We start from the raw sequence: 21,529 nt of genomic DNA, 5'->3' as shown, positions 1-21,529 counted from the left end.
GATGAATGGATCAAGAAGATGTGGTTTATCTATACCATGGAATACTACATGGCAATGAGAAACAATGAAATCTGGCCATGTGTAGCAACATGGATGGACCTTGAGGGTGTTATGCTGAGCGAAATAAGTCAGGCAGAGAAGGACAAATATCATATGTTTGCACGTATAGGAGGATTAGGAGGAACTTGACGGAGGAACAAGGGGGAGAAGGAGGGCGGAAATGGTGGGGGAAAGGGAGAGAGGCAAACCATGAGAGACTCTTGAATGCTGACAAAAACTGAGGACTGATGGATGTGGGGGGGAGGGGGGGATGGGCATGGAGGAAGGCACTTTGGGGATGAGCACTGAGTGTTATGTGGAAACTAATTTGACAATAAACTATTTGTAAAAAAAAAAAAAAAAAGAATCTTCCCAATCACTCTACTTTTCCTTGCAAGGAAGGGGCTTCAGGGGCTGAGTGGCTTGTCTTGGGACTCTCCCATGGTGAGGATGCAGCCATGACCTCCCAGAATTGTATCTGAGCCAAGCTCTCTGCTTCCTCTTCCTGCAAGTCTTCTGGCATCAGATCCTTCAGGAGGTCTGGTTAGCACGTTGTCAGAATCACCTCCCAGGACAATTGACTACTTTGCATCAAAGGATCCATGTCAAGTGGACCTTTTTAGGTAGCATTTGGTGTTCAATGACTCCATCCATCAGATGGAAAGGGTGCATTATGGCAGTATTTCATTTCTGTCTTCCTTCTCCTTCGAAGGCTACAATGTACCCAGGTTGGGAGTGCCTTTCATGTAAAGGGAAAAGAAGAAATGTGCACTGTTCACTGTTCTTCCTCACTTTACAGGATGATGACCTGCTCCCTCTAGCCTCCCCTGCTGACTCATTTCTATTTGGTGACCTGCTACATGCTGGGATTGATCAGATAGGCTTGGCATAATGCATGCAGTTTTCTACTATGTACATGGCAATGTGGCTGCATCTATGGACACTAGTCCAGTGGGAGCCTCTTCAGGTGTCTCCTGAGTACATTCACATGATCTGATGGATAACACATTCTCTTTCCTCTTTGCCTACCTGCCCCAGGCCTGAAATTGACCACTAATGCCAGTTCCATTTCATGGCAGGCTGCATTTAAGGCTCTTTGAATGAAGCAGAGCAACAGTCACACAGGCAACCCTCTCCAACATGGCACTAGATAGGGGTTTGGCTGAGGCTATTCCTGAAGTCAACTGGACACAAGCTGGCATGTCCCACAGGACCAGGTCAGACTTCACATGGGATAGTCATAACCTAGGACATCCCCTGTTAAAGTAAGGTTGAGCTCTCTGAAGTGATGGTTGGGGGCATAGGAAGTTTCCAGTGGCCCATACATGCAGGCCAACATGCTGTCACCTGTCGAGCAAGTTTTGGGAAGGAAGATCCACTCTCTACCCTCACTTCACGGTCTCACCAAGGAATTGGGATTGTTTGAACATGCAAAGAAAGGATTTCGTCTTCACTTCCATAGATCTGTACTCACAATGACACAGATGCCCTCCACAAACTCATTCCAACTCAGGAGTTAGAGGTAAAAACAGCATACAGACACCACTTCCTCGAGAAGAATTGGTTCCAAGGATCATGTGGGGACATTGCCCCTGTTATCTGCTAGGGCTGGAAGAACTGTGGTCCCCATACTGATCAGATTCCAGCATGCAGCAGTGTCCCCACTTCCCCCCTGACATTTGCAGGTGGGGGTCTAAGGGTTAGGGCAGGGACTCCCAGGCAGTGGTTTTGTATATGCCTGTATCACAGTGTTTTGTTTTTTGGCCAAGGGATCTGGCTGACCATCATAGGTGAGTCTCATCTCCCTCTTTCCCTGATCTCCTAAACGTTTGGGCAATTTTCTGCTATCTTTTTTTCTTTCTGTGTCTTTTCATTCTTTCATCTGGGACCCCAGTCCCTGCAAACCTGATCTCCTTCCCTCCCTATGCAGACTGTCCTGTTTGCTTCCTTGTCATTACATCCCCTCCCCTACTTCATGAGAAGGAGGTGATGGTCAGGGTCACCTAATAGTTCTTCTATGGGTCTTCCAAGATCATCCTGGGACCCACATGTGTTCTTTTTGTCCACTCTTGTAAGGCTTTCTATTGAAAATCTCTGTCTCTAGGAGTCACTAGGCATTCCCATATAAAAGGGAAGAGAGAACAGGGAGCGTTGAGAGGGGTGACCATGTGGAACATTTACAGGGACATGGCACCCTCAGAGCCAAGGCTGAGAACACACACGACAAGATTCAGTAAAAGGGCTGCAGTTTAGAGTCTCAGGGTTTGGAGTCAGCAGTGGTGCAGGTGGAACCTTCCCCTTAGGCCATGTGGGGCTGCTGTGTAGAGGCCTGAGCTGGCCTGGGGACTCAGGAAAACTTGCCAGAGGGAGGCTGGAGCTTGTAGGAGTAGATGCCAGAGAAAGAGTCATAGAATGAGAGGATGTGAGACATGAATGGACTCTTGAGTCTCTGCAGGACACACATTAGCAACAGACACAGGAGAAGATATGGCATGAAACTTTAGTGATATGACTGACTTGGAGGACACAGGGAGTAGTGCTGCAGAAAGACTATGGAATGAGAGTGATGCAAGACCAGACAGACAGATTCTATGATCAGGAGATTCCTATGCCATCAGGGACAACCTAGGAGAGACACATCTGGGTAAAAACAGACTCCTTAGGGCAAAGACATCACAGAAGTGTCAAGATAGAATGGTCCATAGGCTGAGTCAACAGGAAGTCAGAGAGCTCACATCATAGTTCTGGCCATGGACGGACAAACACTGGGACACACACTGTCAGAATGTCAGGTGAGACAGGAGCAAGACAATGAGACTTTGATGTGTCTGTGGACTGAAAGGTTCCAGGAGAGTCTCAGGATGGGTGGTGATAGGAATCCTCCTCAGAGTTTCCCAGGGCAGGGAGGGAGATGATTGAAGAACACCTTAACCCACCACCCACCCACCCCCGCACTCCACGACATGAATTCGTAGAGTGGCAACTGTGGGACTGACTAAATGCTCAGGTACCTGTACACACATGAAGAGCAAGGTATATTGAAGTGAACCCACCATGGAAGCTGAGCTTCTGACCTTCTTCCCTTTCCCCACCCACAGGTCAGCCCAAGTCCTCGCCTTCAGTAACCCTCTTCCCGCCCTCCCCTGACGAACTCAGCACCAACAAGGCCACCCTGGTGTGTCTCATCAGTGACTTCTAACCCAGCGGCTTGATGGTGATCTGGAAGACAGATCGCACCCCCATCACCCAGGGTGTGGAGACCACCAAGGCCTCTAAACAGAGCAACAACAAATACACAGCCAGCAGCAACCTGGGCCTGTCACCTGATCAGTGGAAATCTCGCAGCAGCTACACCTGCCAAGTCTCACACTAGGGGAGTACCATGGAGAAGAAAGTAGTCCCTGCAGAGTGCTTTTAGTTGCCGAGACCCTCATGACCCAAGTGAGTGTACAGTCGTTGGACCTCCAGGAAGGATTCCCCTTGCACCAGAATCATTCCATTCCTTCTCCCTTCATTCAATCAATGCTCCATAACATGTCCTTTTTTTGGGTCAGATTTTGTGTTCTCTGGTCATTTGGGTTTAACATTATAATATCCTGAACTCAACCATTCTTGGGGTTAACCCAGGTTCTCTGGCTTTATGGGGAGGAGAGCAGAGCAGCCCCCATGTTTCTTTGTGGAGTAGATTACCTCTCGCCCAAATTTGCACATGAAATATTCCATACTCTCAACAGAAGCAGCAAGACCCTGATTACCAAGGTCCACACCTGACCTATGCTTGCCAGACTTCTGTAGGTCATGTCCACCCCAGCCATTTCCGTGATCACAACCCTTAATGCCCATGGCTTCTTAGTTAGTCTCCAGTCTCCTTTCCAGTCCTGGGACCTTAACCATTGGGACTAGCCCAACTCCTAGGATGTCCCATTCTCCCTTTCTTGATGGCCCCCATGCAAGGTCATGCCTTCTGTGGTTTCCTACACATTTGGAAACTTCTTAACATCACATCCTAGACAATCCTTCCTTCCACAGGGGACTCCATGCCCCTTTCTCCCCAGGAACATCACATTGTTCCCTTCCTCAGATCTGTCCTGGTGCACTCATTACAGGACACTCAGTCTCTGAACCCTGGTCAATATCTCCCACACTCCCACTGGGGACATCTCCTTCCACATGTGTCATGGAGGAGCCAGTTGTATTCAAGGCCTCTGGGAGACAGAGACACCTCGGAGTCATGCACAAAACGGACCTTACCAATTCCCCTGAAGTTAAAATGTCCATGCATAGGAGCACCTGGGTGGCTCACTTGGTTGAGTGTCTGACTTTGTCTCAGGTCATGATCTCACAGTCCATGGGTTCGAGCCTCGCATTGAGCTCTGTGCTGACAGCTCAGAGCCTGAAACCTGCTTCAGATTCTGTGTCTCCCTGTCTCTCTGCCCCTCCCCCATTTGCTCTTTGTCTCTGTCTCTCAAAATAAAAAAATAAAGACATAAATTTTTTTAAAAAATATCCATGTGTATTCACCAAGGCCATGAATCGAAGTCAAGATCCCATTCTGAATTGTGCCATGGATCTATCTGTGAGCACAGTCCTTTTTTGGAAAGTTGGGAATGGGCCTTGAGAACCAAGAAGACTCCTGTGCTAGAGGCTAGCTCAGGATCGCAGGTCTGGGCTCCTTGCCACACAGACAGACTGGGTATGCACACACACACACACACACACACACACACACTAAACTTGCAGGCACACACCAGGACACACACATACCTGCTATTGCACACATGGGCATGTTGGGGGTGTGTCTAGAACATGTGGTAACATCCAGAACCCTCCATGGGCCTCAGTTCTGCAAGGGGTACATGCCCCATGATGTCTGTGTTGGAAACCGTGCTGTCCGATCTTCCAGATAGATTCCCCAAGCAAGCTAAGCCATACACTGTGCTCCTTCCAGAAGCTACCTGGGTTATGATATGTCACTCAGGCATTCCCTCCTATCCCTCCATGGAGGGGCTGCAGGGAAGCTTTCACCATGGGGAAAGGAAGTGCACAGGGGAGGGGGACCCTGTCTCAGGCTCCTATGGGGCAAGTCAACCCCTACAAAGAGGAGGCTGGACTTTGAGCTTCCCAAGCAGCTGCAGGTGGGTCTGGGGCAGGGGGAGGGGTGCCACTGCTGACAGAGGTTTGTGCTCAAAGCTGTATCACTGTGTTATACTGTCAATGGAGGAACCAAGGTGACCGTCCTCAGTGAGTCTCAATTCTCTCTCTTTGGCAATCAGAGTGACAATTGGGCATTTTTCTCTTCTTTCTGTCATGACTGTGCTTGAGGTCAGAAACTCTCCAGGGTCTGGAACCTTCACTGTTTGGGGCTGTCCCTCACCACTTTAGCTTGTTCTCTCTTGTCACACTCCTGGTCAGGGCAGCTCAGGCCAGTCCCAAGGACCCCTTCCTGTTCTTTCTCACTGTCACCCAGAGCACTTTATGGAGGGCTTCTCCTCCAAACTCTGGGATGTTCAGCTCTCTTGGAGTCTCTCATTCCCCAGATGTGTGGAAATGAGGGACTCAAGGAACACAAGACTGGGGGACTCTGGCTGGGGCACCAGGGCCATGGGACCATGGAAGGATGCTTGCACAACTCATGAGTTCAATCAATTAGTGTCCTCAATCACATTTGAATTCTATGCACTCCGGGTTCTAGGTGGGAACTACGTAGAAGTTATGGGAGAACTCTTGATTGGCCATGAGATAGAAGAGAACCCAAGGTAAGGGAGACAAGGACAGAAGGATGATTTCCTAGGACAAGGTGGCTTCAGAGTGCTGGGTCCGTCATCCTCCTTTGAGACAGGCAAGACCTCCTCAGACAGGACAGGACTCAGGATGCTCAGGCCCCAAAACTTACCACACCCATAAGAATGTTGGAGGAGAGACCCCTGAGTGGATGCTGGGGTTAGTGACTCCACAGATACAGGAGACAGGGATAGCCTCTGCCCCTACCAAGCTAGGGCAATGCTAGGGCAGCAGTCCCCCAGAGATAACTTCACACACAAAGTGACCCCTCAGAGTAGCCCCAGATCCAGTCTCAGAACAACAAATTCACCTCTCCCAGAAAGTCTCCACCTGCTAAACTAGATTGCAGCCTGGGGGCAAATGCTCTCTCCCCCTCAGGCAACCTTAAAGGGTCTTTGTCAGGAGATGGGCAGGGGCTGCAATGGGTGATCAGCAGGAATGTGGCCAAGAAACCCCCTCCCAGAAGAGGATGCGAGTTTAACACTTGGACAGAGAGACACCTGCATGAGTGCCCCTATGAGATGGATCTGGCAGGACATACCACAGGACAGACAGATTCCACAGGGAAGGATTAGATGTCAAGTATGATAAAAGTCAGTAACATGGAGCCTGGGGGCAATTAGGATAGTGATGAGGCAAGGTGAACCTGAAGAGGGAGAAAAGCCACAGATGGGCTCAGATCACCAACAGATGGGCATTCAGTTTCTCTCCAACAGAACTGAGTGACTCTACCAATTGCTGACCAGATCTCGGGGAGCAAAAGGCAACTGAGGCCCAAGCCCTGGACATGACAGAGATGTACCCCATATCAAGATGGAGGCAGGAGGTGACCGAATGAACATGTGAACTCTGACTTCTTGCCCCTCTCCTGCCCCACAGGTCAGTCCAAGTCAACCCTCTTAATCATGCTTTTCCCACCCTTCCCTGAGGAGCTTAGCACCAACAAGGCCACCCTGGTGTGCCTCATCAGTGACTCTATCCCAGCGGCTTGACAGTGACCTGGAAGGCAGACGGCACTCCCATCACCCAGGGCGTGGAGACCATCATGGCCTCCAAACAGAGAAAGAACAAGTACACGACCAGCAGCTACCTGAGCCTGTTACCTGACCAGTGGAAATCTTGCAGCAGATTCACCTGCCAGGTCATGCACAAGGGGAGCACCATGGAGAAAAATGTGGTCCCTGCAGAGTGCTCTTAGGTCCCTGAGATGGTCAGAGATAGGGGCTTCTTCATCCAGACACTGCTTCCCCAGCTCACCATGTACCCCTGAGAACCAACCCCTGGATCAGCTTAGACCAGGCAGGTCACACACCCTCCCTGTTTGTACTTGTGCTCAATAAAGACCTCAGCACTTATCATTGACATTTCTGGTTACATTCACTGTTCCTCCTTGCTCTGGGTAAGCCTCAGTAATTAGGGATAGACTTGTCAAGTGAGAACCTATTTACCCATTTTTCTTGGTGCTTGTCAGTCATGACCCAAAGAACAAATTGTCCTATGGACAACTCAAGGGTTGCAGTCCTTGTTCCCATGGGAATGGAGATGGGTCAAGTGAGACAGACTGGGGTCCCAGGGAGGATCATCAGAAACAAGGAGTGTCCAGGGGACAATGGGTCTGTTCAGATTTGCGTGTGGTCAGTGAGGCTTAGCGTCATCCTGGCTCTTTCTGGGACCTCAGCCATGAAAGTCTGGACCCCTGACATATTAACTATGGTTTGGTTATGGATGGAGCAGATGATGTCAACTTCATAACATGTTTGGTGGGGGTGGGGGGGTCATAGGAGAACAGAGTGACTAGGAAAGGGCACCATCTCAGCCACAGAAAGGGCTGCCAGTGATTGTCTGAAAGACGGAGTAATTTCAAATTCAGGAGGAGAGTTAAGGCAGGTCAGGCCGTCCAGAGACCCATGGAATGGCCAAGCTTCCCAGGGGTTGCAGAAACCCCAGACACTAAGCCCCAGGACTCCTCCAGCCTCCAACACTATGGAGGTGCACTACAGAGTTCACCTGCAGCTTTTCCTCATGGGCACACTCACTGCAGGGCTGAGGCACTCATGTTAGCCTCTCAGAGGTGCAGGCCATGCTCACTCTGCCAGTTCTCCAGTTCTAGTTCTGACAGATACCCTCTCTGAGCCTCCAGCTCATCAGGGTCAGGGAGCTGCCTTCACCAGACTTTCAGGGTTCAGGACTGCCCAGGGACAGAACCTCCAAGGGCAGCATGCTCTGGGGCAACAGTAGGTCAGAGGACAGAGGTCAACAAGGAGCTCTTTAGCAGCCACCAGTCCCCAAATCTACCCAAGAGATGATAGAAACTTTGGGATCAGCACCTGTATGAACCCATTTCACATATGGGAAACTAAGACCTCAAGGGACAAGGGGCCACTCAGGCTTCCCTCATCCCAATGATCCTGCTGGGGAGAATGGCATAATACCCCCATCTCCCTTAACCAGAGCCACTGCCACACCTAGACAAACTCTTGTATTTGTTGTTTTAAGTGTTCATTTTGAACTACACAAACTGAAGAGACAGAAGACAAGGGAGAAACCCTTGTTCCTATCAATCAGGTTGCAGAGTTCCACGTGACCTAGTCAGCCCAAACTCCTCCCTTATGCAGCACTTTGAAGCAAATTCAAGATTACCATTTATTCTGTATATAATCCATTTGTGAACTGGAAAGACAGGACCTGAGCTACAACTACAACATCATTATCAAATCTAAGCAGAAGCCATAAGAACTTCTTAATAGCATAACAATAGTCCATTTCTCATCAGAAGTCTCAGAGGTGTTCTCCCTAGAGGAGAAAGCAGGAAACAACCTCCTTGACCTCCACCGCAGCAACTTCTTACTTGACACATCCCCAAAAGCAAGGGAATCTAGAGCAAAAATAAACTGTTGGGACCTCATCAAGATTAAAAGCTTCTGCACAGCCAAGGAAACAACCCAGAAAATTAATAGGCAACCAACGGAATGGGAAAAGATAGTTGCAAATGACATATCAGATAAAGGGTTAATATCCAGAATCTATAAGGAACTCACCAAACTCCACGCCCGAAAAACAAACAACCCAGTGAAGAAATGGGCAGAAGACATGAACAGACACTTCTCCAAAGAGGACATCCAGATGGCCAACAGACACATGAAACGATGCTCAGCATCCCTCCTCATCAGGGAAATACAAATCAAAACCACACTGAGATACCACCTCACGCCAGTTAGAGTGGCTAAAATGAGCAAATCAGAGAACTCTAGATGCTGGCGAGGATGTGGAGAAACGGGCACCCTCCTGCACTGTTGGTGGGAATGTAAACTGGTACAGCCCCTCTGGAAAACAGTGTGGAGGTTCCTCAGGAAACTAACAATAGAACTCCCTTATGACCCAGCAATAGCACTGCTAGGAATTTACCCAAGGGATACAGAAATGCTGAGGCATAGGAGCACATGTACCCCAATGTTCATAGCAGCACTCTCCACAATAGCTAAAACATGGAAAGAGCCTAAGTGTCCATCAACAGATGAATGGATCAAGAAGATGTGGTTTATCTATACCATGGAATACTACATGGCAATGAGAAACAATGAAATCTGGCCATGTGTAGCAACATGGATGGACCTTGAGGGTGTTATGCTGAGCGAAATAAGTCAGGCAGAGAAGGACAAATACCATATGTTTGCACGTATAGGAGGATTAGGAGGAACTTGACGGAGGAACAAGGGGGAGAAGAAGGGCGGAAATGGTGGGGGAAAGGGAGAGAGGCAAACCATGAGAGACTCTTGAATGCTGACAAAAACTGAGGACTGATGGATGTGGGGGGGAGGGGGGATGGGCATGGAGGAGGGCACTTTGGGGATGAGCACTGAGTGTTATGTAGAAACTAATTTGACAATAAACTATTTGTAAAAAAAAAAAAAAAAAGAAGTCTCAGAGGTGTTCTAAGTGAATTCATGAAGTTATATTTTTGATGCCGCTGCTGGTGGCCGTATTTCCTTCTTTTTGTGAGTATTGAATAACATTTGGCACTGTGATTGGTGGATATGTCTTCAGGTCTGTTGGATCTGTAACTATCTATCCTATCACTCTGCTTTTCCTTCCAAGGAAGTGGCTATGGGTCAGAGCTGCTGGTCCTAAGACTCTCCCACGATGGGGATACAGCCACAAGCTTCTGGAGCTGTACCTGAAGCATTCTGTCTGCTTCCTCTTCATGCAAAGGGCATCTGGCATCAGAGGCTTCAGGAGGTCCAGCTTGCACTTGACAAAATCACTTCCCAAGACTGTTGGCTACTTTGCATCAAGGGACCCAAGTCAACTGGATCTTTTTAGGTAGCATTAGCTGCCTTGATGTTCAATGACACCATCCATCAAATGGACATAATGCATCATAGCAATATTTCATTCCTGTCTTCCTTTTCCTGTAATGGCTAATGAGGAGAGTGCCTTCATCTGTTCTTCATTCTCCCCATAACAACCTTCATATCTAGTGACAGAGAAATAGAAAATTTTCCCTCCTCTTCCCCACTTTACAGAATGATGATCAGGTCCTTCTATTCTTCCCTGCTGAATAATTATTGTTTTCTGCTCTGGTGCACTCTGCGCTTGGCTCGATGGGCTCTGGGGATGGCACAAGGGTAGTCCGCTAGGCATGATGGCAATGTGCCTACACATGTGGACATTAGTCCAGTAGGACCTCTTCAGATAGCTTCTGGGTACACTCTACAGCTCCTGCTTTCTGATGTCCCACATACCATAGCTCATCCTTTCTGTGCCTACCTTCCCCAGGCCTTAAATTAGCCATTGATGCCAGTTTCATTTAGTGGCAGGTAGCATTTAAGACCTTTTGAAAGAAGGAGAGCAGCAGTCACACACCAGACCTCCCCCAACATGGGACCAGGGTTGGGTGTCACTGGGGCTGCTCTCAAGGTCATGTTGACACAGGCTGGCATGTCCCACAGGATCAGGACAGACTTCACTTGGGACAGTCCCAAACTAGGACATTCCTGGGAAGATAAGGCTGAGCCCCCAGATGCGATGGTATAAGTTACAGGAAGTTTCCAATGGCCTATACCACAGGCCAACCTGCTTCTCCCTGGAAAGGGAGGTTTGGGACTGAGGGGACTGCACTGTCCCCAACTCATGGTCTCACCAAGGAATCAGGATTGTTTGAACTTACAGAAAAGGGATGTCCTGTTTATTTCCATTGAACCTGACTCACAACGACACAAAGGCCCTCCACAAACTCACCCCAATCCCCAGGAGATAGTAGTAGAAACAGCAGATCAGTAACAACTTCCTTTGGTAGAATTGCAGAATCCTATTGCCTTTCATGTGGGGACATTGGTCCTATTATCTGCTAAGGGTCCTATTATCTGCTGAGCAAACACCAGCCTGGAACAGTGTCCTCACTTCCTCCATCACAGCTGCAGGAGAGGGCTAGGGGGTGGGGCAGGGCTGACCTGCGACAGGGATTTTGTATGAGCCTATATCAGTGTTGGGTATTTAGCGATGGGACCAGGGTGACTGTCCTAGGTGAGTCTCATCTTCTCCCTCCTTCCCTGCTCTCCCAGAGGTTTGGACAAGTTTCTCCTCTGTCTGTTCATTTCTGTGTCTTCCCTAAGCCTATTGTCATACTTTTACCCTTCCAAGAACCTGGGGGCTACCCCTTTATCCCACATACCTCAGTCCCACACTATCAGAAACTTTACCTCTGGGAGCGCCTGGGTGTCTCAGTCAGTTAAGCATCCGACTTCGGCTCAGGTCATGATCTCACAGTTTGTGGGTTTGAGCCCCACGTTGGGCTCTGTGCTGACAGCTCAGAGCCTGGAGCCTGCTTCAGATTCTGTGTCTCCCTTTCTCTCTGACCCTCCCCTGTTCACACTGTCTCTCTCTCTCTGAGAAATAAAATGAAAACATTAAAAAAGAAAGAAAGAAACTTTACCTCTATCCTCAGAGGCAGGAGTATAAGTGCGATGACCTATAGACTCCACTCTCTCTCTGCCGAGGTCATATTGGGTCCTAAATGTGCTCTGTTCCTTCCTCTCCTATCTGGCCTCCTGTCAGTCCACCTTTGTCTCTGGGAGTCACTAAAATCCCCATATAAAAGGGAAGAGAGAACATGGAACATTGTGGGGATAACAATGTGGAGTATTTGCAGGGACACAGCACCCTCAGGGCCATGTCTGGGGACACACAGATCAGAGGTTCAGGGAAGGGTCCAGAGCTCTGGCATTCAGGATCCAGGCCTGGCAATGGTGCAAGCATGGAGCTTTCCCCCAAGCTTCTGGGGGCACCTCAGAGCCCTGAGCTGGCCTGGGGACTCAGGAAAATCAGCAAAGAGGACAGAGGAAGAAAGAGAAAGGCCAGGGAAAGGGTCATAGGATGACAGGATGTGAGAACAAGGTGGACACTGGAGTGCCTGTAGGACATACTTCCTGCTCCAAAGAGAGGCAGAATCTTTGGAATAAAGGCTATAATGATAAATTTTCAGGACATGGGAGATGAGGGTGCAGAAAGACAATGGAATGAGAGAGTCACAAGGCCAGGCAGACAGACTCTTTATGATCACCAAGGATCCTACCCCATCAGGGACAGCAAAGACCTCACAGAAGTGTCAAGATAGAATGGTCCACAGGATTAGTCAATGGGAGATCACTGAGCTCACATCATAACCTTGGCCACAGATGGACAAATATAGAACCAAGACAGACACTGTCAAAATGCCAGAGGATGCATTAGCAGGACAGTAAGAGTTTGATGTCTGTGTGGGAGGAAAGTTCCAGGAGAATCTCAGTATGAGTGGTGACAGGAATACCCCTAAAATATTCCCAGCACAAGTGGGGAGATAGTTGAGGAACACCTAAACCTAACTCCCCTACCCTCCAAGACATGGATATGTGGACCCACAATGGGAACTGGGGACCTAACTGGATGCTCAGAAACTTGTACCCTGAAGAAGACTGAGTGCAAGAGTCCCTACAGGGGATGCTAAACCTCTGAACTCCTGCACCTCCCCCACCCCACAAGTCAGCCAAAGTCCTCACCTTCAGCTCTCCCCCTCCCCCCCTCCCATGAAGAGCTCAGTGCCAACGAGGCCACTCTGGTGTGCCTCATCAGTGAACTCTACATCAGTGGCTTGACAGTGGCCTGGAAGGCAGACGACACCACTGTCACCCAGGGCGTGGAGACCACCAAGCCCTCCAAACAGAGCAACAACAACTACGTGGCCAGCAGCTACCTGAGCCTGTCACCTGACCAGTGGAAATCTCGCAGCAACTACACCTGCCAGGTCACATATGAGAGGAGCACCGTGAAGAAGAGAGTAGTCCCTGCAGATGTTCTTAGGTCAAGACGTCCTCTACCCACTCAAAGGGCTTAGAGCCACAGGATCTCCAGTAAGGATTCCCCTTGCACCAGGATCATTCCAGACCTTTTCCCAGCTCAATAAAATGTCTATTATTCAATCAGAATGCAGGCTATCTGGTAATTTGGGTCCAGATTTTGGTCCAGAACTCAACTATCTTTAGAGGGGGGACACGACTCTTTTGACCTTGGAAAAGGAGATGGCAGAAGGTGCCCTCATGTTTTGTGAGGGGCTGTTTTGGTCTCAGACAGAACCATCAGAGAATACTCCTGAACAGAAGATTGAAACAACAAAAATAAAATAAACCATCTTCCACAATGTCTCAATGTTTTCCTTCTTGTATGAACCATGTCCAATGCTAGTCATAGCTGCCCTCACTGATCGCAAGCCCCCATGATTTCTTAAATAATCTCTGAGTTTCTCCCTGGATCTGGCATCTCACCGTCTACAACAAGCCCTCCTCTGAACATACCTACTCACTCTTCTGGTAGGCTCCCACTCGGTGCCAGGTTTTCCCTGGTTTCCTACCCCATGTGGACATTCCCCATCATCATAGCCTAGAGCCTTCTCTGTCTCACATGAGAACAAGTGCCCCCACCCTCCCAGGGACACTGAACTATTCCCCTCCCATAGACTCCCAGTCACACTCACTACAAAAGCCCCTGCCTGGGCACTAATCACTCACACCCACACTCTTACTGCTGGCACCTGACAACAGTGTCTTTTGGTTCACACTTGCATCCAAGGTCTTTGGGAAACAGACTCCAGCTATGTTCTCTGGGACCCCTCTGAGGCTAGGCCAACTAAAAGCCCACCACTTGTGTTTTGATAACCCACCTGGGCCTCTGTTATAAATCAAGGCTCAGATTCTGGGAATGGGCTGCTGACAGGTTTCTCAACTGACTCATCTTCTTGGGATCTCAGTGTGGGTTCTGATCATAACATACACACAGGTACGAATGAACAGAAACATACATGCACACACATTATGATCACAGACCCTTTGGTCCACTTACAACATTGCCATGGTGGACATCTCTATGGAAGGATCTGGAGGAGCTGGGGTAGAAGAGGTTTCACAGGGAAGCCAGGATATTACATGAACAAAGACAACTCCAACTCTGTCATCCCTACCAGAGCCAGCCACCAGCAATAGGTTTCAGGGATTCTGGTCGAGGCTAGAGAGAGATATAGATCTCATAACCTGCTGGGAGGGAGATCTCATAACCTGCTGGGAGGGTGTTTACACACTGATCAAGAGCAAATCAAAGAAGACAGAGTTCTGGCTCAGTATGCCAATTTGTCACAGAAAGAAGAATGCCAGACCTGTGTGGACCCTCTGAGCTCTGCAGGTGATGTCCCCAGGCCAGGATACAGGCAAAGACCCTGGGTATCAGGGATCCTCCTCACAATGTGAAGGTCCAGTTCAGAAGTACAGTATGTGTCCTGCATGGTGGTTGACCCTGTGATAGTAACGCTGCTGTATGTGGGACATGTGTGATTCTCATTGAGTTCAAGAGTCAGGTGCAGATTTCCACACTTCGGCTCAGGGTGAAATTGTAGAATCATGTTTCCCCCAGCACTTAGGTTCCTCTCTAGGCCCTGAGCTTCTGAATCCCTGCCTTTTTCTGGTTCTTCTGGAAGATAGAGTAGTCACTTTGTCCTGAGCCCCTTGAGGGCAGCTTACATTCAGCCCACACACCCCTACAGCTTGACATCTACCCTCAAAAGGCTCAGGACAGAGTGACCATCTACCCTTCCTTCCAGAAGAACCAGGAAAAGGCAGGGATTCAGAAGCTCAGGGCCTAGAGAGGAACCTAAGTGCTGGGGGAAACATGATTCTCCTCCCAACACTTCCCATTCCTAACCCAAAACCTGCACAGTTTCCTGTGCTGACAATGTGGTGGCATATCCAGAACCCTTCCCATGAGTCCCAAGTCTTCAAAGGGCTCCCAGCTTCATCACCTCTGTGTGGAAACAGCCCTGCTCACCCCTTCACAATGACATCCTGACAAAGACTAAGGAGAGCACAAAGCACCTTCCTTTTTTTTTTTTTAAATTAACTGAATGTGTTTTCTTAAATAGTTTATTGTCAAGTTGGTTTACATATAACACCCAGTGCTCATCCCAACAAGTGCCCTCCCCCATGCCTATCACCCTCCTTCCCTTCTTCCCCACCCCCATCAGCCCTCAGTTTGTTCTCAGCATTCAAGAGTCTCTCATGGTTTGCCTCCCTCCCTCTCCCCAACTCTTTTTCCCCTTCTTCTCCCTCATGGTCTTCCATTAGCTTCCTTCTAACCCACCTATATGTGCAAATATATGGTATCTGTCCTTCTCTGCCTGACTTATTTTGCTCAGCATAATACCCTCAAGTTCCATCCATGTTGCTAGACATGGTCAGATTTCATTCTTTCTCATTGCCATGTAGTATTCCATTGTATAGATAAACCACACCTTCTTGCTCCATTCATCAGTTGATGGCCACTTAGGTTCTTTCCATGTTTTGGCTAGTGTTGAGAATACTGCCATGAACATTGGGGTACATGTGCCCCTATGCATCAGCTCTCCTGTATCCCTTGGGTAAATTCTTAGCAGTGCTACTCCTGGGTCATAGGGGAGTTCTATTGTTAATTTTTTGAGGAACCTCCATACTGTTTTCCAGAGGGGTTGTTCCAGTTTTCATTTCCACCATCAGTGTAGGTTGGTGCCCTTTTCTCCACATCCTCTCCATCATCTTGAGTCTCCTGATTTGTTCATTTTAGCCACTCTGACTGGTGTGAGGTGGTATCTCAGTATGGTTTTAATTTGTATTTCCCTGATGATGAGGGACCACCCAGCACCTTCCTAAGGATGGTGTTACCTGGGAATTCTAATGCCATACTTGGAGAGGGTCTCTCCAACCCCTCCTCATGACTAAGGATGGGTGGAATCTGAACCCTCCAGGGAACTGAAATTCCAGATCCCCAGGGGTCACCCCCATCACCCACACATCTGTCCAACCAGCACCAGTGACAAGGAGGCTGGGTGTTGGGTCTCCCGTGCAGCTCCAGGTGGTGCTGAGTCAGGGATAGAGGGGCTGACAGAGGGTTTGCGTTCATGGCTGTGTCACAGTGTACTATGTTCGGCAGAGGGACCCGTCTGACCATCGTCGGTAAGTTTCCCCCTTTCTCTCCTCCTTCGGATCCAGTATACAATTTCTGGAGATTTTTCTCTGCTTTCTATTATGATCTGGTCTCAGGCTGAAGATCTGTGGAGTCTGTAAGTTTTCCCCTTTTGTCTGCCATTCATCACCTTCACCAGTCCCATCTTGTCAGATGTCTGGTCAGGACTACAGGGAACCATCTCCATGAACCTTTCCTGATCTAGACCAGAACTCAGGACTCACTGTGGCTCCAACCCTCCCCACAGACCTAATCCTCTGGAATCAGGGAATGATCAGTTCCCCAGTCATGGTCTCTGGGCTCCAAGACTCCAAGAAGAATTGAGGGATGAAGGACATGTCACTGGGGATTTGGGTAACAAAAGGGCCCAGTGGTGTGGGAAGGATTCTGGGGATGGCTCAGGTATTGGGTTTTATTCATGTGGGGTCCAAGGCAAAAGACAACCTGAAACAAAATGAGTAGAGCTTTGGTGTGGGAACTTGGAGACATGGAGGAAGAAGTGGGACAAGGGGTCAAGGATTAAGACAGGACATCAGAGGAAAAGGTGCTAGGACCTTCCACCTCCACAGATACAGTCAGGACAACAGCAACAAGACAGGTCTAAGGACCGTCCTGAGTCAGGACACTCAGGCTGCATGGAAACATCCATGCACAGCTTACCACTGCAGGAAAGTGCCCTGGGGAAGGAATCCCATGATACAGACACATGACAGGGACAGTGGCTGACATGCTTGCAGAAATGCTAAGACAGACATATCTCCCCAAATCAATTCACACCCCTCAGAACAGACATAGACCATCCTTAAAATTCATTTCCAGGAGTCTAAGGAGAATTGCAGGGTGAAGGCAAGGAATTGGGACACTTGGACTGCAAGCAGGGCCATGGGGTGAGGGGGGAAATCTGGGGATGGCTCAGGTGTATCATTCTGTCTTTGGCTCATCCCAGCTGAAGGGCTGCCTGAAGCACAGTGAGCAAGGCATTAGCCTGGGGACTTGGAGACATAAAGGTGGAAGTGAGGCAAGGGGGTCAAGGAGGTCATCAGAAGAGTACGGCCCCAGGGTACTAGACTCTTATATATCTTGAGGAACAGTAAAGAAACCATGATTAGGAAAGGTCTCAGGAGAGTGTTCTGTTAAGACATTCAGGCAGCAGGGGTATATCTCTTCACAACCCACTAAGGGAGGAGGGCTCCATGAGCAGATGCATGCTGTCCTAGTCCCCTGATAGGGACAGGTGACAGTGATGTTGACTGCCTGCCTTCCAGAAATACTAAACAGACAGACCCCCCAGTAAACTTCATAGAACAGAGAGACCATTCAGAGTAGACATGGCCTAACCTCTAAAGTTAAAATTCACCTAACCTGCAAACTCTCCATCTACAGGACCCCCTGGAATCTAGCTCCAGGAACTCTCAATTCTTATCCACACAGAATCCTTGGTCGGGAGGGGGATGCTACTGGGAGGTGGGCAAGGATGCAATCAATGATGGTGTGAGAGGCTCTGGAGACAAGAAACCTACTTTTCTTTTTTTCTTTTTTCTTTTCTTTTTTTTTTTAAATGTTTTATTTATTTCTAGGAGAGAGAGAGAGAGAGACAGCGTGAACAGGGGAGGGTCAGAGAGAGAGGGAGTCACAGACTCTGAAACAGGCTCCAGGCTCCGAGCTGGCAGTCAGTACAGAGCCCGAAGCGGGGCTCGAACCCATGAACCGCGAGATCATGACCTAAGCGAAAGTCGGACGCTTAACCGACTAAGCCACCCAGGCGCCCCTTTCTTTTTTCTTTTCTTTTCTTTCTTTCTTTCTTTTTTTTTTTTTTTTTTTTTTTTTACAAATAGTTTATCGTCAAGTTGGAAGAAACCTACTTTTCAAATGGTAACACAGCCCTGCAACCAGGACAGACTAGCTTTAAGGTAACCGGGTAAGCGACCTGGGGGATATGGCAGTGACACAAACACCTAGGACAGACAGACTCACAAGGTAAGGCAGGTCTCAGAGCTAGTGCCAGCCAGTTCCAGGGGCAGACTGTGTGGATTAGAAGAACATGTGACCTGGGGAGAGTCTGAGGCCATGCAGGGACCCAGACACTACAGAATCTGGAAGTCAGATTCATTGCAACAGAAAGTGAGTGACCCGTTCTGTGGCTGATCTGACCTCAGGGGGCTGGGACCACTTGATGCCCAAGCCATGGACTGCCGGGAGACGCACCGGCCTCTCTGGATGGCAGTCACAGCAAGGAAATGGTAGCGTTTGCACAGCGCCAGCCATGAGAAATGAAAACTGGTATCTCCTGCTACTACTGGTTCATGTTGTGCTGGTATTGACCATATCAATATTCCATATCAGACCAATATTCTGAACACAGATACCTCATAAGGAAAAACATATTCCTGCCTTTACAAAAGAGACTTTAGATGAAAGCTCTGTGGGTGACTGTCAAAAGGCTCTTCCTATGGGCCTTGCAGACCCAAGACTTGCATAATAAAGGGGGTTAAAAACACAAGAGTTACAATTGAGCCTGGCCCTGAGACAAAGAGCCTATTTTGTGGTTAAGGGCAGAGCACAGTTACTACATATATTTTTGCTAATTGGTGAAGCATGGCAGTCCTTCCTCAAGGCCTGCATTCCACAAACACCCTCCCTTACACTGGCAACTGGGATGAGGATAGATAAGAGTAGCTAAAACATAAACCCAGGTGCAAAGACTGACACATTTAGGGCCCCCATGTTAGTTTCCACAAATAAACCAATTCAGAAACATTTATCCTCTTGAGAACCAGACAGAATAACTCCTAGCTTATCTATATACAAGTTAACTTGTATGTTATCCTGTTTTTCACTAAGAACATTCTGTTATTTCCTTGGTCAGAATAATTCTGCAATTGATATCATAAAAGGCCTCCCACTGTAAGAAATTTTTTTCTCTGACCTCATGTTGTTGCTGAACTTTTAAATAAAGACACCAAAACCGACAGGACAGAGATGCCTGCCTGGTGATCAGAAAGAATCTCAGGGCTCTCTCACTCTCTCTCTCTCGCTGACACCGTCCATCCTTCAGGGACCACTGGACCTGCCGGAGCCGGCCTCCAGCAATGGACATGACAGAGCTGTTCCCCACATCAGGACTAAGGTAGGAGCTTCAGCCATGGATACCTGGCCTCTGACTTAACACTTCTCCACCGCCCCACAAGTCAGCCCAAGTCAGTGCCATCAGTCATGCTGTTCCCACCCTCCCATGAGGAGCTCAAGGCCAACAAGGCCATCCTGGTGTGCCTCATCAGTGACTTCTACCCCAGCCACTTGACAGTGGCCTGGAAGGCAGATGACACCTCCATTACCTAAGGCGTGGAGACCACCAAGCCCTCCAAACAGAGCAACAACAAGTACACAACCAGCAGCTACCTGAGCCTGTCACCTGACCAGTGGAAATCTCGCAGCAGATTCACCTGCCAGGTCACTCACGAGGGGAGCACCGTGGAGAAGAATGTGGTCCCCGCAGAGTGCTCTTAAGTGCCTGAGACCCCTACCCACCCAAGGGGATGTGCAGCCATTGAACCTCCAGGAAGGATCATCCTAGCCCTTCTCCCAGCACCCAATCATTGCTCAATAAAACGTCTCTTATTCAGTCAGAAATCATGCTGTTTAGAGTTAACTTTTTCTGTTCTGAGCTCAACTATCTTTAGGGGAGGATATCATTCTTTTGCCTCTTAGGATAGAAGCTGACAGAAAGATTGGCTTCCTCATGTTTTCTGAGCCAACTCTCAGCCAAAATTGCCTGAAAATATTCCTCAACAGGAGATACAATCAGCAGAAACAAGAGAAACCATCCACCACAATGTCTGCATACTTCCCTTTTTCTGTGAACCATGTCCACTGCCAATCATAGCTGCCCTCACTGATCTTGGGTCCCCTAGTGACTTCTAGGATAATCCTGAGCTTCTCCCTGTACCTGGCACCACACCATCTACAACTTGCCTCCTCTTGTGATGTTTACTTTTCTCTTCTTATAGACCCCCACTCAATGCCATTATTCCCTGGTTTCCTACTCTATGTGAACATTCCTGATCATACCAGCCTAGGGCCTCCTCCCTTTCTTATGAGAACCCCTGCTCCTACCTCCCCAGGAACAATCACATGTTCCCCCTCCCACCAGCTCTCTGTCATACTTCCTACAGGATGCTCTGCCTGAATGCTGGTCACTCACATCCACACTCCCACTGCTGGCACCTCCACACCTCCACACAACAATGTCTCTTCCTTCCCACTTGCATCCAAGTTCTCTGGGAGACAGACACCAGATATGCTCTGTAGGACCCATCGAGGCCAGACCAACCCATGAACCCATCACTTGTGCTTAGGTTATATGCCTGGGACCTCTATATTGTAAATCAAGGCTCAGATGCTGGGAATGGGCTGCTGACAGGCTTCTCAACTGACTCATCTTCTTAGGATATCAGTGCGGGTTCTGATCATAACACACACAAGCACACACACAGGTACCAATGAACAGAAACATACATGCACACACATGATAATCACAGAACCATTGGTTCATTTATAACTTGGCCATGGTGAACATCAGGACGAGCTTGGGTAGATATTGCACTGTGTACCGGGATGGGACATGAACAAAGAAAACTCAGTCCCTGCAGAAGCTACCAATGCCAACTAGTGACAATAGAAGGCCCCACAGATTGTGGTCTAGGCTGGAGTGAGACAAGCAACCTCATGAGCAGGTGGGAGGGAGTTGAGAAACAAAGTGAGAGCAATTCAGGAAAGAAAGCAGGAGTTCAGCTTGTAACTGTGTCACAGACAGAACAATGCCAGACCTGTGTGTTCCCTGTGTGAGCTCTGCAGGTGACATCCCCAGGCCTGGATGCAGGCGATGGCTCTAGATGTAAGAGACCCTCACAAAGTGAAGGTCATGTGTAGGGATACAGTATGTGTCCTGTGTGGCAGGGACACACTGTGCTAGTGATGCTCCTGTACGTGGGGCATGTGTGATTCTCATTCAGTACAATGGACCAGCACAGATTCCCACACTTCAGCTCAGGGTGAAATTGTTGGACCCAGTGAGTTCCTCCCCACCCATGAGGGACCCACCAGGTCAATCCACCTTACAATCAGCCCACACACCCCTACAGCTTAACAGCTGCCCTCAAGGGGCTCAGGACAGGGACCAAACAGTGGCCTTTCT

General features: G+C 48.8%; 1 long non-coding RNA gene, 1 pseudogene and 1 gene segment (V, D, J or C); all 3 read left to right on the top strand.

Moving 5' to 3' along the window:
- Positions 1-3,238, top strand: part of LOC120226909 — a 24,549-nt gene extending 21,311 nt beyond the window's left edge. The window contains 1 exon segment of the C gene segment in view: positions 3,138-3,238. Coding sequence covers positions 3,138-3,238 — 101 coding nt within the window.
- A 12-nt stretch (positions 3,239-3,250) lies between these two features.
- Positions 3,251-7,018, top strand: LOC120226908 (annotated as a pseudogene).
- A 9,287-nt stretch (positions 7,019-16,305) lies between these two features.
- On the top strand, positions 16,306-19,707 carry LOC120226907. Its single transcript, XR_005527119.1, has 3 exons — positions 16,306-16,321; positions 18,357-18,361; positions 19,524-19,707. It is a non-coding gene; the product is annotated as an uncharacterized LOC120226907 (long non-coding RNA).
- The last annotated feature ends 1,822 nt before the right edge of the window (positions 19,708-21,529 follow it).

The sequence above is a fragment of the Hyaena hyaena genome, unplaced genomic scaffold (genome assembly GCF_003009895.1).
Source record: "Hyaena hyaena isolate Hyena2069 unplaced genomic scaffold, ASM300989v1 scaffold_1930, whole genome shotgun sequence".
Classification (NCBI taxonomy): Eukaryota; Metazoa; Chordata; class Mammalia; order Carnivora; family Hyaenidae; genus Hyaena; species Hyaena hyaena.
This window is presented reverse-complemented; position numbering and strand designations above follow the sequence as displayed.